General features: G+C 37.6%; 1 protein-coding gene across 3 annotated transcripts in view; it reads left to right on the forward strand.

The window, feature by feature from the left end:
* Positions 1 to 613: 613 nt before the first annotated feature.
* LOC127411562 (B-cell lymphoma/leukemia 11B-like) overlaps positions 614 to 16774 on the forward strand; it is a 64921-nt gene continuing 48760 nt past the window's right edge. For 2 of the 3 annotated variants that reach the window (XM_051647250.1, XM_051647248.1), the window contains exons 1-2: positions 614 to 1875; positions 16036 to 16419. In XM_051647250.1, coding sequence (XP_051503210.1) covers positions 1818 to 1875; positions 16036 to 16419 — 442 coding nt within the window. In that variant the 5' untranslated portion in view covers positions 614 to 1817. The remainder of the gene's footprint in view (positions 1876 to 16035; positions 16420 to 16774) is intronic. The other variant, XM_051647249.1, reaches the window with a different exon arrangement.

The raw sequence follows: 16774 nt of genomic DNA on the forward strand, positions 1-16774 counted from the left end.
GCAACAGCTCAGAGTGCATTAATTTGTTCAAATAGATGTGATCAAATAATCAAATTAGAGCCATGAGGTCTTATGTTAATTTAAAGGATAAAATGTAGATTAGATCGCCTACCAAACGGGAAAGGACGGCAATTTTGATAAAAAAAATAAATAAAATAAAATAAAATAAAAGTGCCCTGATTACTCCACAATGTATTTTTGTTGCTTCTGATATTTTCTATGTCCAAATGTGGGTTTAATGTAATAACATATTTTCTGTAGGACATAAAACACATAAAAAAGTAAAAAAAGAAAAAAAAAAAAGAAATGTGATGTGTGAGTATATCAACGCCTGTCTCATCGCATGTAATTTATTACATATGAGATAAACACCACAATAATGTCTCTAACTAATGCGTATTTTGTGTGCATCCGTCCATGCCTTAATATTTTCCATCAAATGATTTGAGTTTTTATTTTTTATTTGAATATTTACTGTTAATGCACAAATGTCAATTTAAGAATTAATTGATAAATGTATTACTTAAATTCTTTGCATACATAGAAATCAAATTTGTATTGCAATTCACATATGCCTGAGCTACATCTTTTTGATAAGCTATATACATTAAAAAAATACAACAATAATGAAATCTTCATTGTAAACGTTGTAGTGTATGCGATCTTGCCTTGTTTTATTTGCGCTGCTGCGCATACAGTCAAGCAGTGCGCCGGTCTATCCGGTGATGTGTGTTTGTGTGTGTGTGTGTGCGTGTGTGTGTGTGTGCCTGTGCGTGTGTGTGTGTCTCTCTCTCTGTGTGTGTGTGTGTGTGTGTGTGTGTGTGTAAGACAGTGGCTCGAGATGTCCACGCTCTCCACCGCTGTTCTGGTGATCCGATAGTAGTGAAAAGCCACCACTAGTCGCCCCCAGTGCTCTTGCAGTCTCCAATTTTTCTTTCCCACTGTAGACTTAACGTCACGTCCGCACTTGAACTTGAATTTTATCCCATTGTACGGAGGCAGCCCTCGCCACAGAGAGACAGAGAGGTCCCGGAGAAGCAGGACTCCGCCATCTTCATACAGGCAGAAAAGGGAAAAAAGGTCTTCATTCATCTGGAAAGGAGGTGGCAAGTCCATGTCCATGGTCTACGGTCCGCAAAGCCGAATAGGGGGAGCAAGCGCAAAGAGTTGGAGAGAGTGCAAAGAAACCGGGCATCGCATGCAATAGTGCCCTGGAGAGGCGTAGAATTGTCCAGCGCTTGGCACACTCCAGTGCCTAGGAAAAATTGGATTCCTTTTATCCAATTAAAAAAAGTAATTATTATTTACCTTTTTTATTTATTTATTATTATTATTATTATTGTTTTTACTCAGAAACATTTTAATTGCCTTTGACATATCCGTAAGGCGCAGAGTGGACGAAGAGAGAAAGAGGCACTTGAGAGTCCAAGCTGTCCAAACGCACCGGGCATCGCATTTCTGATCTCCCTCACAAGGCACAAGAGACTTTTCCAGTGATTTCTTCACAACTGTCACTTATCAAGGATATTTTTACACTGCTGAAGTGCATGTGTCTGTCGATGAGATACTGAGCGCCTGCGCGACTCTGGTCATCTGGAGAGCCGGAGTGCGCAAAGACACTTTCGTTTCTCTCACATCCAAGGGACCTCTATCTGTATCCACGGCCAGGAGCCGTGGCAGTTCTTTGGAAGTCCCGGGAAAAGTTAGTTAGTGAGGGGGGCGGGAAAAGCCCACGCCACGGACACAGAGGACAGAAGAAGCGAGCCGATCATTCCTTGTGCGGGTCTCTGGGCGATGCCAGTGTAAATGCCAGGGCAATGTCCCGTCGCAAGCAGGGAAACCCTCAGCATTTGTCGCAAAGAGAAATTTTAACACGTAAGTCCCTTGTTTGTTTTAATTATCTGTGTTGAAGAGGTCGTTTTGGATTTTAAAACTTTATGTTTTCCTTGCAGTGTGTGAGAGAATGGTGTGTGAGTCTATTTGTTGTTAGTGATGGACTGATCCTATTAAAAACCATTACACTCTTAATATCTCTTCAAATACAATAAATTACAATAGTCAAATTGATTATATTAATTGTTAAGGTATTTATGATTTAAATTTAAGCAAACAGCAATAAAATAAAAGTTAAGGCGTAGTGTTACTTAAAAGGAATCAAAAGATTAAGATTATTATTATTTTATTGTATTTTATTTTTAAAGAATTTTTCAATAGATACAATTTCAGGACTCCATACATCTTTCATTTAATCTGCATTGTGAAGTATTCTTGTTGAAATGTAATGTCCGACCATTTTAATTAAGGTAAAAATTATTAGCAGGCCATGAGATCAGCTTAAAAACTTTATATTTGATAACTGATGATTTTAACGTGTGTAAAGTTGATTTCAAGTTAAGTTGTAAAGTATATATGTGTGTTATGGTAGATAATAGGTAATCATTTTAGAAATATGTGCTAATTTTCAAGTCCAGATCAATTTTGGTCATTATGGTGTCTTTTTTTATTTCCTCCAGTATAACCCAGATATGAAATTGGACATTATATTAGGTTATGGAGGGTGTATTATAATAATTTACTGTAGGATAAAGTACAATTTTAGTCCTAATTTCTCTTTTAAAGTGACATGCTTGAGTTGTAGGCCTGTCTTCTCAAACACTGATGCAATGTAACATTATCTATCATGTTTTGTTTGAATGCAAAGTCCTCACCACTTTTTACAAGAACAAGTCTATTGTAGTTTTCAAGGTGAGCTGCTACCTGTAACCACTGAACACAGGAACGATTAGGCTTTATTTTTGAAGTGCAATACACCGCACAGTTGCAACCAAGTGTGTGTTTTTTAACTAGGTTAAACTGATTACTAATCTGCAAAATGTTGATTTTAAGTTTTTTTTTTTTTTTTTTAAATGCACTGGGGGGAAAATTAAAAGAGTCAAGAAAAGTAAAAAAAAAAAAAAAAGGCAAATTATTTGAAAAAAAGGTTCCTAATGGCAAGAGTGCTTACTTTTACTTCAGCCATATTGAAAATACTAAATAATAAGAATACTTTACAATTGGGTACTAAGCTCACCTTGATAATGCAATGTTTTTACTTTTGTTTAGAAAATAGAATTTTGTAGAGGCAATACATTTGTATAAATAGACAAAGCAGACACAGAGCTTTAATAATGTTTCTCTCACTTAAGTTTGCCCCCGAGTCAAGGTGTGGAGTGTGTGGAAATAGACACTGAAAGCAAGACCCTTCATGACAAAGTATGATAAACAAAAGACAGCGACTATTAGACTAATAGACTACTCTGTTATTTAATGAATTTATTTTTAAATTTTCAAAGAACTCCATGAAAATGAAATCTGTTTCATATTTTCCTGTGAATAAGTGTAGTCTACAGAGTCAATCTTGATAGTTCATAACAGAGCCCTGTGATGTAATGCCACCCAAATCTGTTTCGTATTGCAGGGTTAGGGCCATGCAGTGCATATATACTCTAACACACACCATTCTTTTACTCTATGTACACATATGTTCGCAGTTGCAGTGTAAACATTTTGCATGCTGGTGTGTATTGTTTGTTTGAATTTACAGTTGAGTTTTCAAATATGACTAAGTCTTATGAATATGACTATGACTTATTACCGAATGAGAGTGGAGATGTTATTTAAAGCTTGATGTGCATTATCTGTTTTGCAATATGCAGCTAGGCTTGCCATAGGGCATCCCTCTTTGTATGATGCCCTCATATGCAGTTGTGACAAACAGTACTATTTATTTATATTTAATCATGCAAACTTTACCAGTATGTGCATGAATTGTTTGCAAACTGATTGTGTCGATTTACTGCTCAAATGCCATTTGTTATATGTGCATGTAAAACAATCATGCTGGTTTGGTATAAATTGGCCCTTTTTTCACTAAGTGTCTTTTGAATTTGTGTCCCTATAGTAATCACATGTCCTATCAGTCATGGCATGTACAATGGCTGTGGTTATTAATTTGGGCTTTACATTTCAGAATGCTCCTGTTACACTAAGGAACTTTCCCTAAGTGCTTTCTCTCTTACACACACATGCTCTCTCTCTCTCTCTCTCTCTCTCTCTCTCTCTCTCTCAGACACACACACACACAAATGCAGACATGAACAGAGGAAAGCAGAAGACAGTATAGACATAGACATCAAGCTTTTGTGTATTTTTTTTTACACGCACAGAAAGTGAGAGAGAGAGAGAGAGAGAGAGAGAGAGAAAGAGAAAGAGAAAGGAGGGTGGTCGACTTTCTCCTTCTTAGAAACAAGCGATTGAGGGGCGTTTATTGCATCACCAGTGAATGACTATAAAAGCCTCACAGAAGTTCCTGAAACAAATCTTGCCTTAGTGGTATTTTGCAGGGGACATGTAGGCCAGGTGTTAGTAGATAGTCATCGGGGCTCAAGGGTGCGTTCTTCCTTGTAGTTCATAATTCTCACATGCTGATATGTTAGAGTTTGTGGCAGCATTTTTGATGTAACTAGTGTTTGTGATAATAGTTGGCACTGTATGAAAATGTTTTCCACTCTTATTTGCACACAGTCATGCAAATTTACAAACCAAAATTCACTGTGCCAGCTTGTACATTCTTATTGTGTTTGACATGTCATTGATTATTTGAAATGGCTACTTGTAGAAAATTAGTATGGAAATGCCGATGAGAACAAGTTTGGAGAGAGCTGATATATCTGGTTTTCTCTCTAATAGTCCGCCTTCTAAATTTGTCCAATTTTGCTTCAAATGTCAAGGTCAAAAAAGTGCGGTCCCAACCAAAGTTTAATTTTTAGGACACATTCATATCTGTAAATAAGTGTCTGTGTGTGTGTGTGCATGTCTGCTCATCAGCATGTCCTCTGTGGTATTTAGCTTTTGTTAACCACGGTGTCTTAACTGGATTAGCCACGAGTTAGTGAGAGGCAATTTTTGTCTGCTCAAGTGTTCAAGTCTGTGAGTGTTTGCATGTGCAGTTTATGTCCACATGTTAATTTATGTGTTCTCGGCATGAACGACCTGCAAACTTTGCAGTGCTGTACATCAGTAGTTTTAGTGGTTTAGCAGCTTGTGGTTGTGTGCTACATTATGCCACTCAAACACATATTTTACTGTAAAAACCAAGTAGTTTATTAATTCTGTGTGAAATGCAACCATTTGCAGTGTTTTGATTATTTGTATTGGAATTTTTCACAAGATCAGTTATATTGAAAACTGCACAATTTTGGCTAGGAAAAAACTGGATAAAATAAAATCACATATCTTTGCGTGCAAACCTCCAACGTTCCCAGTTGTTTATTGTTTACCATCATTTTCGAGCAATTTCTAAATATGCGTAATGCAAGTGTAATCTTCACTGAATCGGACAAATTTAAATTGGATTTTGACACCTGTTCAATTCATGCACAGTGTATTTTAATGATGTTTAGTGCTGTACAAATAAACCTAAAGTTGACTTAAATGATGCAATCCTCAAATGAAGGAAATCAGATGAGAGCAAGAGAGTACATTTTCCCTTGGTGAGCTAGAGAATAACAAAGTTGTAATGTAAATTTTTAGCTCTCAGTTGAGATGCATGTTTCACATTAGACCTGCCAGTGCAGGAAATTGTGTCTTTATCATAACCTTTCTTTGAATGCGTTTAGAACATAAATTTGAGGTATGACTTCATATGGTCATATCTTGGATGGAAATATTTAATGAAAATGGCTTGTATTAAAATACTACTTTATGCATTAATACCTGTTTGGATATAGACAGTAGCATCTTTGATTATAGTATAGTATAGTTTAGCAGTGATTATATCCTCTTTGATTACTTATAAATTAAGTTCAGATTGTTTTTGTATTTAGATATGGACAGAGGCATTAATACAAGAAAGGCGTATATTGCAGCCACAGGAATCCAAGAGTTTGAAAGGCAATAAATGGTCATCTCCTTTTTTATTTTATTGTACTCATGTTTTTAACACTTAAAAGTATTACTTTTTAGTGTAATTTACAAAAGTATAAGTTAAATAAATAACTCACTCTGAGCTATTGAGCCTTTTTTATTTTTGGTGCTTTGCAGTGAGTGTGCTGGGTATGACCTGCTAGGGGGAGCTCTTAGTCTGCCATAGGGTGTGGTATAGGCAGTACTGAAAAAGTGTTAAAGCATACAGTATTTCCTAATGTGCTTAAATGGGTAAGTCGAGTGAACTACGTGGCTGCGGCTTCCGACGAGTCGGCATAGATGTTTCAAACGATATTGCCATTAACACACGTGCTCAAATTCAAACTGTCAACGCCTCTCAGCAGCAGCTGCTCTTGCAACAAGCAGGCTCTGTCATTTTCTCTCACATTTTTTTAGCACTCAAGTACTTGTTTAATTATTTAAATTGAGAGTTGGATTGCTTTTAGATATGTAATAACTATTTGATAGGTCCATCTTTAAATATAGATACGAAATCAAGCGTAGCATCAAAATAAACAAATAAAGGTTGAACGCGACCATGTTCGTTTTTCCAGCATGCTTAAAAAGTGAATGATGAAGTGGCTGTGGAACTTGCGGGCCCCTCTGACTGAGGACCTATTGTTCTTGCCATCTAAATAAATAAATTTGAGTCTGTGATATAAAAAATGGTAGCCTCTACAGAGCTTACACTCTCCCCATAACAATAGGCAAAATGTCTGCCTGGCACGTTTGATTAATACGCTTGCATATTCTCCTTTCTTTCAGTTTCAGGTGCCTTTTGTTTGCACAGTCAGAGAGAGAAAGACAGAGAGCATGCAGCCTCTCTCTGATGAAATGTACAGAAGTGTATGCCTGTCTGTCAGTATAAATTCATCAAGGTTGCAGAATCCTTTGGATGGCATCAAATGTGAGCATATCCACGCAAGCTTTCCGTGGCTTGATTTATGAGGCACAGAGGCTCTTAATGGTCGCTTGGATGTTTGGCGTCCCACAGCTGGCTAAGTTCTGACCTGCTCCGAGCATGGAAATGCTCCAGTTCTCGAGTTGCTCCATAGATTCAACCTTAAGAATGAGTTTTAGTGTGAGAGAATGTAGTATTGGCTCTGTGATTGCGATATATACTTCTTCTTTGTGTTTAATATCATGTATTTCATTAGCAACAAAAGCCTGGTAGAGAAACAAAATGAGATACTAAGCATGAGGTGATGTTTAGTCATCCCAGCTACACATAATTCCTTTAGTCCTCCTTCCTTGTGAAAATATTAGGTAGCCTAATATCTCCCTGATGAAATTTGCCAATAAAGGGTTAGCGATGCTTAGACAGGCTCCCAGAGGACATCATCATGTTAATCTCTTTTTACCTGCTAGACGGCTAATTTTCCTTTTTTTCCCCACTTTTTTAATTAAACAATGGGCTGCAGCCGCCGCAGTGGCCGAGGATTACGCTTTTAAAATTCCGCCACTGCCGTGTGCCATGATGATCCCTGTTCTCCTCTTGTTAACAGCTTCATTTGCACATGCACGGTGCTCACACATGCACGCCGCCTGCCACCACGCATCCATTTACTAGTGTTTTCTAAACCCTTTGCATCCGCTCTGCAAGACTGTGCTCGTCCAGCAACTACATATCCCCAACAAGAGTGAGTCTTTGTCTTTTGTTTCACATCATTTTAGAAGGCCTTCAGATTAGCAGTTTCTTAAAACAGAGCTAAAGCATGGCTAAAACATCCTTGTAAATGTGTGTTTGATGTAAGACATTTGGACACTGTTTTAGCTAAAGAAACACAGAGATGTATGGTCAACAGAAAAGCTTTTTAGCAAAAGAAAAACAGGAAAAACTAGAGGCCTAGCGCATTAGGCGGTGGTTTGCGGTGCGCCTTTGAGCATTGATGCGCTTGACTGTAGGTTACCGTTTAACCTTTTCATGAGTAGGGTCTAAATTCCCCTGCAGTGCCCCCTGGAGTGAGTTATTTTTGCACGTGACACTGCACAGCCAGTAGAGGTGGGCAGAGTGTAGAGTATTTTTTTTATTTATTTTATTTAAATTTTTGATTTCTTGTCATAAAAAAATAAAATACTGTATATAATATAGTAAACTTGAACAAATTGTTTATGTCTGCTGTACTGTATTTGTTTTATTTATTTAATTTTTATAGCTGTAAAAAACAATTGAACAAATTATATTAGCAGTCCGGTTTGCCTATATATACTGTTTGACTTCTCAGACATTGTGTGTGTGTGTGAGTGAGTGAGTGTGTACATCGGATAATCACGCTTGATCAGCATATTTTCACTGTGAGTATACGAGTTTTAAACTGTTATTGTGGTGCTTTTGTGATAGTTTGACTATCTGTTTCAGAAAACAAAAGTATGTGAATGAAAACCACATCTGCACCTAATTAGTAGATGTGGCTGCATGCATGGGAAGATCGCGTTTAGATATGATGGATGTGCATATACAAGCTGTGAACTGTTATCGTGGTAGTTTGGTGACAATTAGGCTGTTTGTTACAAAAAATAAACATATTATGTGCTTGAAAAGACTCTTTGAGTAGCTGTTTGTTTGACGAATGACAACCGCTACTAATGTAAACAAATGGCAGCACGCATCGGAGGAAGATTTCGTTTGACGTATTGACTGTGCATATAAGAGCTGTAAACTTTTTATCGTGGTACTTTGGTGACAAGTTGAATGTATGTATATAAAATAAACTTATTCTGTGGTTTAAAAGACTGTATGAGTAACTGTTTGAGTGAATATAAATAACAGACGCTTAACCAGTGCAGCCTGTGTCGGCGCGAAAGACGATTTGAATCTGGCAGCTTGTAATGTACTGGCTGCTGCAGAAACACATTTGTGTGACGCTACTATGTATGGCATATGTGACGGTACATATGAAAGGGTTAATGACAGCCTAATTAATTCCTGATAAATTCCTGCAAGCCCCAGTGTGCTGTGTGCATGTGTTACACAGCCCTTTTGCACGCATGATGAACATGAAATGATTGGAAAGATGGATGCCTTCAACTTGCTACCTCTTTGCCAACCTGTTTGTTTGTTTGTTTGCGTGCCATCTGAGTGGAAGGCTCAACCAAAATCCAGCTCGTCTTACTCTATGCCACCGTTTCCCCACTGTTCATTCACAAACATTGAGGTCAGACCTACATGTCTGTTATGTACTCAGTCTTGGGTAGCAGGCTGCTCTGGGTGGGTTGTGTTACACATGGAGGGTATTTCAGAATTGAAGTTTGTGGGCTGGTGTGGTCAGGTTTGTGTATGTAGTAGTGCAAATAGTGCAGCCCCCACCCACTGCCTGTGCTCTTGTGCAGCTTGGGCTGATGGGAACCATAGGAAAATAATGCACAAACAGTAAAGCGGAGCTTTTATTGTTTGATTAGGCCCTTTTTCTGGCTTTCATTTGAAGCGCACTCTCCCCTCTGCACACACAGTTCTGTGAATGACTTTAATTGGCACAGGGTAAATCTTTATATCTGGACAGCATTATACATTCTTTCAAGATTTAAATAGAAAAATGTATGGACCCAGTAAAAAACAATATGAAATCCATTAAATGGTGTGTCCATTGTCTAATTAGGCCTTAGCAATGGCGAAAAAACAAAAACCCCGTTTGAGTGATATCACATTGCAAATTTTTGAAAATCTCAACAGTCTGACATGAGCCAAACAACGCTGAGCTTTATTAGTGGATTTGTGATGTGATAGTCCGAGCGCTTGTGCAGGATGAAAGTTACGTTTTGCTTTACGCTGGGCTGCTAAAGCAATGTTACGTAACACACAGAACTTTGTGTGTTTTTTGGAGGGATAGCCAGACTGTATCGTGATCCGCCAAATACCTGTCAACAGCAATTTTGCTACTCTCCCACAAACAAAAAGACTCCTTAAGTATGAGTGAGTGGGACCCTAACAATGCTGAATAAATCCAAAACGGTGCTTAAACATGCATTGTGATGCGTTCATTTTTAGAAGCCATGTCTTTTATTTTATGTTTTACATTTGACAGTAATCTTATTAGTGTGCATTCTGACTCATGCAGCCTTTTTATGTAAATGAGAGCATCATCAGGAGCTTATCGTATAGACACATAAACAGAAGTAGCCTAATTTTTTTAAACATTATTGTATTTTACTGATTATTGGATGTCAATATACTAGACTGTTTCCTCTTAATTGCAAAGTTTGGCATTCAATTATGGAATAGAGGTAAAATAATGAGTGGAAACTTTATATATACTGTGTATACATAGATAGCCTATATATATATATATATATATATATATATATATATATATATATATATATATATATTTTTTTTTTTTTTCTTTAGGCTTTCTCACTTTTACTGCCCCTTGCACTGTCTTTCTCTCTGGCTGCCAGAGAGTGCTTGATAAAGACAAATACAATTTTACATTTCGGTGGCCCTGATAGAATTATATGGAGTACCTGTTGAGGGATCAGAGAAGATCATGAGTTATAATGTTACCTAGTGTGACAGCAATGTTATCGCTGGTGGATGAGAATGTGTGTGAGAGTGTGTGTGTGATTGTGAGGAACTGCACAGTCTCACCTGTTTGCCTAGAGAAGGAAACATACACTGGTGGATCGGGCCTGCGCAGTTCATTTTCTTACCTAGCATAGAGGTGCATGCACAGTATATAGAGAAAGATAAAGGACAGGAAGTGCTCTTATTAGGATTTTTAATGACCAAGTCGGGGAGTAAGTTTCAAAAACTAGCAACGTTACTAACTGAGCTTAATCTTTTCAGTAGTGAGACTGTACTTTAGCTGTTTTCAAACAGTGTAGCAGTGTAACATATTGTCTTGCATACTCTGCTTTAAACCCGAGCAAATTGAGAAATAATAAAATACGCTAGGCTAAAATATCCACATAATCTCATGTTTAGCATTTGGACGTCTGATTTATTTTAATGAATCAATTTGTTCAGAGAGTTCATTTAAATGACACTTTTCAAAAAGCGATTCACTGAGTCATGTGTCATTTTATGCCTTTATGTAGTTAAATAGAAAATAATATATTTATTTCTTTTATTTATTGTTTTACAAAATTTGATAATATTTTGTTTCATGCTGCTCTTTATCACTATTTTCGACTTTATTTAAATGATGTTGATAGACTTTATCATTTATTTAGTATAAACTGATCTGTTAAAATGCTGTTTAATGTTGTCACACTTATTAAGGTCCTTATTGTTTTTGTGTGCAATAAATACTGCTCAATCTATCCATCCATCCCATCCATCCATCCATCCATCTACTAACTTAATTGTTTTCAGGTAATTTTATTATTAGCTTGAAGTGTAGCTGTTTCTTCGAATGTGTAACTTGACTGTAGTTTAACTACTTTTTAATTATGACTAGATTGTAATTACAGTTTCAAAGTATTGTAGCTTCCCCAATCCTGTTTTTAACCTATGAATTATTCTGGACACTTAAGTTGAGTCCATGAATGTGTGTTTACGTGATTACAACACCTGATGTGTGTGTGTGTGTGCGTGTGAATGTGTGTGTTTGAGTATATGGGTGTCCCTTCCTTTGAAGTGCGTACTAGCGACATTGCTTGCGAGCAGCGTGTTTCCTGTGGTTGGCACAGACAGAGCAAAAGAAGGGGATGGGGGGGGGGGAGTGAAAATTTCAGCTGCACTCTTTCTTTACCACTCTGCCTTTTTTTTCTCCTGCTATCACTTTGATTCTGGTCTGCGCTAGACCTATGACACATTAAACTAACGCTTTCCACCAGCGTACCTCAAATTCTCACCCACAGTACAGAGAGGCTACAGTCTCACTTTCACCTCACGTTACACAGTCTGAGAGCCTATAACGGCTTATAACTTTGTTTATTGTGCAACAGGTGATATGCTTGGAGCTTACGAATTTTAGCTGTTTATGAGTCTATTACAAATGTCAGAAAATAGTGCACTGTGACTCTTGTTGACTCTTTAAACTTGTAAAATTTAAATAATAGCAAATTACCTCTTCCTGTAGTGGTGTGTGTGTGTGTGTGTGTGTGTGTGAGTGTGTGTGTGTGTGTGTTTACGCGCGCACATGTGCGCATCTCTGCTTTACAGCATCCCAGGATGCACAAATGCGTGACACACATACTGTACACACATGCATGCATTATGCTCATGTACGTATATGCCTGCAAGCAATCTAAGTTTATTGGTTCAAATGCATATGCTTTTGTGCATGTGCTCACAGGTGCAGATACAGTTGATAAATGTAAAACAGATGCACATGTACACAATAGCAAGTACACATAATGAATTTCTCCTAACACACTCATAGTTCTTGTTGTTAACCAATAAGAATTTTGATGTAATAATTTTATTTACATTTTCAATTTTTATTTAAATTTTTAAATAAATTTTCAAATGACTATATGTCAAACAAAAAAATTTGTGATTCAAAATGAATAAACATCAAAATAATAATTTATTTGAAATGTGTAGATAAGTGACTACTATAATAATTCACAATCACAGTCATATTAGGTTGATGTTCACAGTCGTTAAGTCTGCAGGCCTTTTTCTCTGTTTATTGACATAGATGAACTTCAGACTAATTTAATGCACAGATGGCCTGATTTTGCCTGGAGGGGGTCTGGATGCTACTCTATATGTCTGGGAGGGGAACTGGATTTCAGGAGGAATGGAAGTAGCTTAGTCATCCTCAGTTATTTCCATTATTATGGTACAAAATTGGTGCCTAAATCATATTTGTGCTAAAACAATGGCAGACAGTTGCAGTTTGATAAAGTAAAATTGATTATTATTGCTAATAATTTTGCAATAGGTATGCATACAGATTCCAAGCTGTTGTGTAACAGGATGCACATCTAAAGTCACTCTAATGTAATATGCATCTTCTGAAACAGAGATAACAGGGGTTGGTTGGTTTCATTTTCAAAGCAGCATTCCGAGCTTGACATTACAAATCTGTCTGCATTCATAATTTGGACCGTGGACAAATTGCAGATGGATGCACAGCCTGCTCGTAATTTATCATCGAAAATTAGTGGTTAGGCCGTTCCTCTGGGAGATGTAAACAGGGCTACCTGTGTTGTATGAGCAGAGTGGTCCGTTCCTCTATCTTTGTCTAACTTACCGTCTGTCTACATACCATTCCAGTAAACGCAACGGTTTCACTCGTTTCTTTGGCTTTTGGGTGATTTTTACTTCTTACATTCTCCGAACACATATAAGCAAAAATACAGGTTAATCTCATTTGACAGCAATCGTGGCACTACCACAAAAATGTATTGTGTAGAAAAAACAAAAAAACAAAAAAAAAAAAAACAATTTTGAGGTTATATCGAGGCACTTACAGTAGCGTGAATGGCCTGATCTCACATAAAATTGGCAAGTGTGTCTTGATTTTTCTTTAGCTGAAATCGGTATACGTTGTCCGAATTTGAAAACACTGCTTCCAGAGGCTAAAGCGGTAAGTATTTCAGAGCATATAAACAAGTTTGAAATCCATTTATATCCAGGAGAGGTCGCCAGAAGCCAGTTGTAAAAATAATTGTTTTCAGCTGAACAGGGTGTAAAACAGTGAAGAGAAATGCTTATTTTATTTAATCTACCCCCCAACCAAAACCCAAATCTAACCTTAACCATTAGTAGAGACAAAATGCAATGTTAGGGACAAAAACACAACCACATTATCATGCTCGTGATTGTTTATGCAAATGTGATTTCTTCCTTGTTTGATTGGGAATTGAACTGTGGTCTCCCATGCAACTGATGCAATGTGCTACCAATCAAGCCACAAGGGATGGTAATTGTTGATGAGCCATTCCAAATATGTCCGATAGGAGCTAGGGCATATAAGTGAGTCGGCATACTGTTGCCGATCCTAGGGTAAAGGAACTTTCGGAAACAGCATGCTGACTTCCCTTGTGATCATGTTGCAGCGACCACGGCATGAATGAAGTGAATGGGGCCAATTTTTAAAAATACTTACCTTAATTCTCGTTAAAACTTGAGTATTATTTGAACTGTAACGTTTAAATCATTCATTTTGCAGGATTACAGTGTTTACAGCTTTGTAAGTTTTAAAATGTAATTTAACTTGTAAGTGATTTTTTCCCCCTACACTAAAGTCATGTTAACACACATATTGTTTATGTGTTGTGGCTATACTTTTAAAACAGTCAGTATTTTAACGTTTACTGATTGGCCCCTTTCACTTCCATTGCAAGTGCTGCACTGTAACCCAGATTAAATTTTTTTTTAAGGAGGAACAAGTCGAAATGAAGTTTTGTGGTCATCAACATTATGCCACAAATGCTGTTGAGTGAGCTGAACTTATTGAACCCAGAATTATTATTTTTTTTATTGTATTTTTTTATGCTATTAGTTTTTCAGTTTAAAAATGTTGCACTAAAATTACTATGTGCACCTTAAAAAAAAAAAAAATAATAAAATAAATCCAAAAAAACGTTCTTATCAATTAGATCCTAATTTGTCATGTATTCTTTTTTCTAACGTATTCTGTTTTTCACATTTGTCCTTTAGGCTCTGACAATTTGAGAATTCCGCCCTTCATTCTCCACTCAGATTTATGTGCACTTAAAAAATCTGCATCTACTTGCTGTGTGGTTTAAGTGTTGCTATGGTAGTGTTTTTCTTCTTTTTCTTTGTTTTTTTTTTTCTGCTTTCGTCCAAATCATGCAGCGTGTTGAGGATGGAGAGCATGAAAGCAGTGACAGAAAGCTGAAGAGTGTAAAGTGGAAGTCATTGAGGTGTTTGTCCAGATCTTATTATTAGTATGGCGCAAGGATAAGCTGTCAAAAGTAACATCAACAGAGCTGTCTGTCAGGGGGTCCCGGGAGGGCTTTGTCAAGGCCCTCTACTGTCTTTTGATAAAACTGCTCTTGCGCTCAGCGTTGGGCTACAAAGGGCCAATTGTGGTGGCTGAATGCTGAAAGGTGAGGCTGAAATTTCAAAATGGAGGCAGAGGGACCGAGGATGTCCGACGTACTTTGTGGTTTCAGCGCTCGCCGCTCCTTGCTGTTTAACTAGGTGACAGAATCAACCAGACAATCTACAGGGCCTCTTGCTCTTATGGTTGTGCAAATATCTCTTACAGCCAAAACTAGACCCCCCATCCCCTCCCGCTTATTTCTTTTTTCTTCTCTCTTCACACTCACTCTCTTTCTCTTTCAGGTCTGGCTGTCTCATTCTCAGCCTCACAACTACTATATTGTATATTAATAACAGTGCCCTGCTGTTGGGTCTTGGCCCTCACATATGGATGTTTATCAAGAGCTGGCTTGGTACAGTACAGAACATGTGGCCACTGGGATGATTAAATTGAAGTCCGGCTTTATGCTCTCAAAGTTTAGTGTGACTGTCATGGGACGGTGAACGGTTAAACGGGCCCCAACATTAATTTCCTTTATTTTAATAAGCTGCCAAATAGCTAAATGCTAAACGACCTGACCCTGAACTCGCAGAAAATGTGTGATTACATTCCGAGTTTCACTCCATTTATATTTCATTTCAATTTTCCGCAGAGTTGTATTTGATTGTTTTTTATTTATTTATTATTATTATTTTTTTATTTAGAGTAAGAAAGTCCAAAGGATCCGGTTGAGGAAAAATGGATGGGCAAATGTAGACAAAGTATAATATTTACAATATATTTAATTTCTGTAACGTGACTTATTTACAAGTGAAACTAAATATTCATTAGAAAATATTGAATGATGTGAAAATAACTGTTTGGATCATGAAGGGGGTGAAGCATGTTAGGTTGTGATATACAGTAAGTGAATAATATTGTTTTGTCCCACCCATACAGCCTTCATCACATCAGCAGAAAAGAAACATTGTTTCAGATGCGGAGAAAGTTGTTACATTGAGATTACATTCTGGATAATGAAAATATCTTCATGACAAAAGTTTTCTTTTAAATAGTGTGCACTAATGAATGCACATTAAGACCAGGAACGTTTATTGAGTAAGTAAAAAGGACAAATTTCGATTTCATGTTACTCAAAACTCTTCTTTCTTTTTCTCTTCCTCTGCAGCGGAAGCGGAGCATGTGGGCGTGGGACTGGCCGTGGCTGATTTCCACTCTCACCCGCTGCTGGATCCCAGAATGCCTGGGCATCTACCTCCAGGCCTGGGTGACCACGACCTCCTCACCTGCGGCCAGTGCCAACTAAGGTTCCCATTGGGGGATATCCTGCTCTTCATCGAGCACAAGAAAAAGCAATGCCAGGGTCTGACGACCGGCCACGGCTGCTACGACAAGATGGCGGACCGCCACAGCCCCTCGCCGCCCCGCACCGAGCTGAGAAAAGTGGTGGAACCGGTCGAAATAGGAATCCAGGTGACACCCGAGGAGAAAGATGACAGACTGTTGACGCCCCCAAAAGGAATTTGCCCGAAGCAAGAAAGTGGCCTGGCAGGTAGGTCAAACTTTCTCCAGTGTATCAGGAAGAAAAGTTTTAGGTAGGCACTCAGATCAGGCATTACAGATGTCAAAATTGAGTTTTGTGGCATTTAGTCCATGTCTATTAGCTTTGAAGCCATCAATATGTCAGTGCACTCCCAGAAGTTGACATAAAGCAGATTTACTGATTTAAAATTCCGTCCTCTTTTGCCAGGAAAAAGGGACAAAATATATTGATGACTCATCTTGCACTTCACATATTTTTGGGTAACACTTTATAGTAGATTAATGTTGCTTGGGTTTTTAAAGGGGTTCATTACTGACTAATAATTAAGTTACAAATGCATTCTAAATCATTGATATGCATTTAA

This window comes from Myxocyprinus asiaticus, chromosome 20 (assembly GCF_019703515.2).
Source record: "Myxocyprinus asiaticus isolate MX2 ecotype Aquarium Trade chromosome 20, UBuf_Myxa_2, whole genome shotgun sequence".
In the NCBI taxonomy this organism is placed as follows: Eukaryota; Metazoa; Chordata; class Actinopteri; order Cypriniformes; family Catostomidae; genus Myxocyprinus; species Myxocyprinus asiaticus.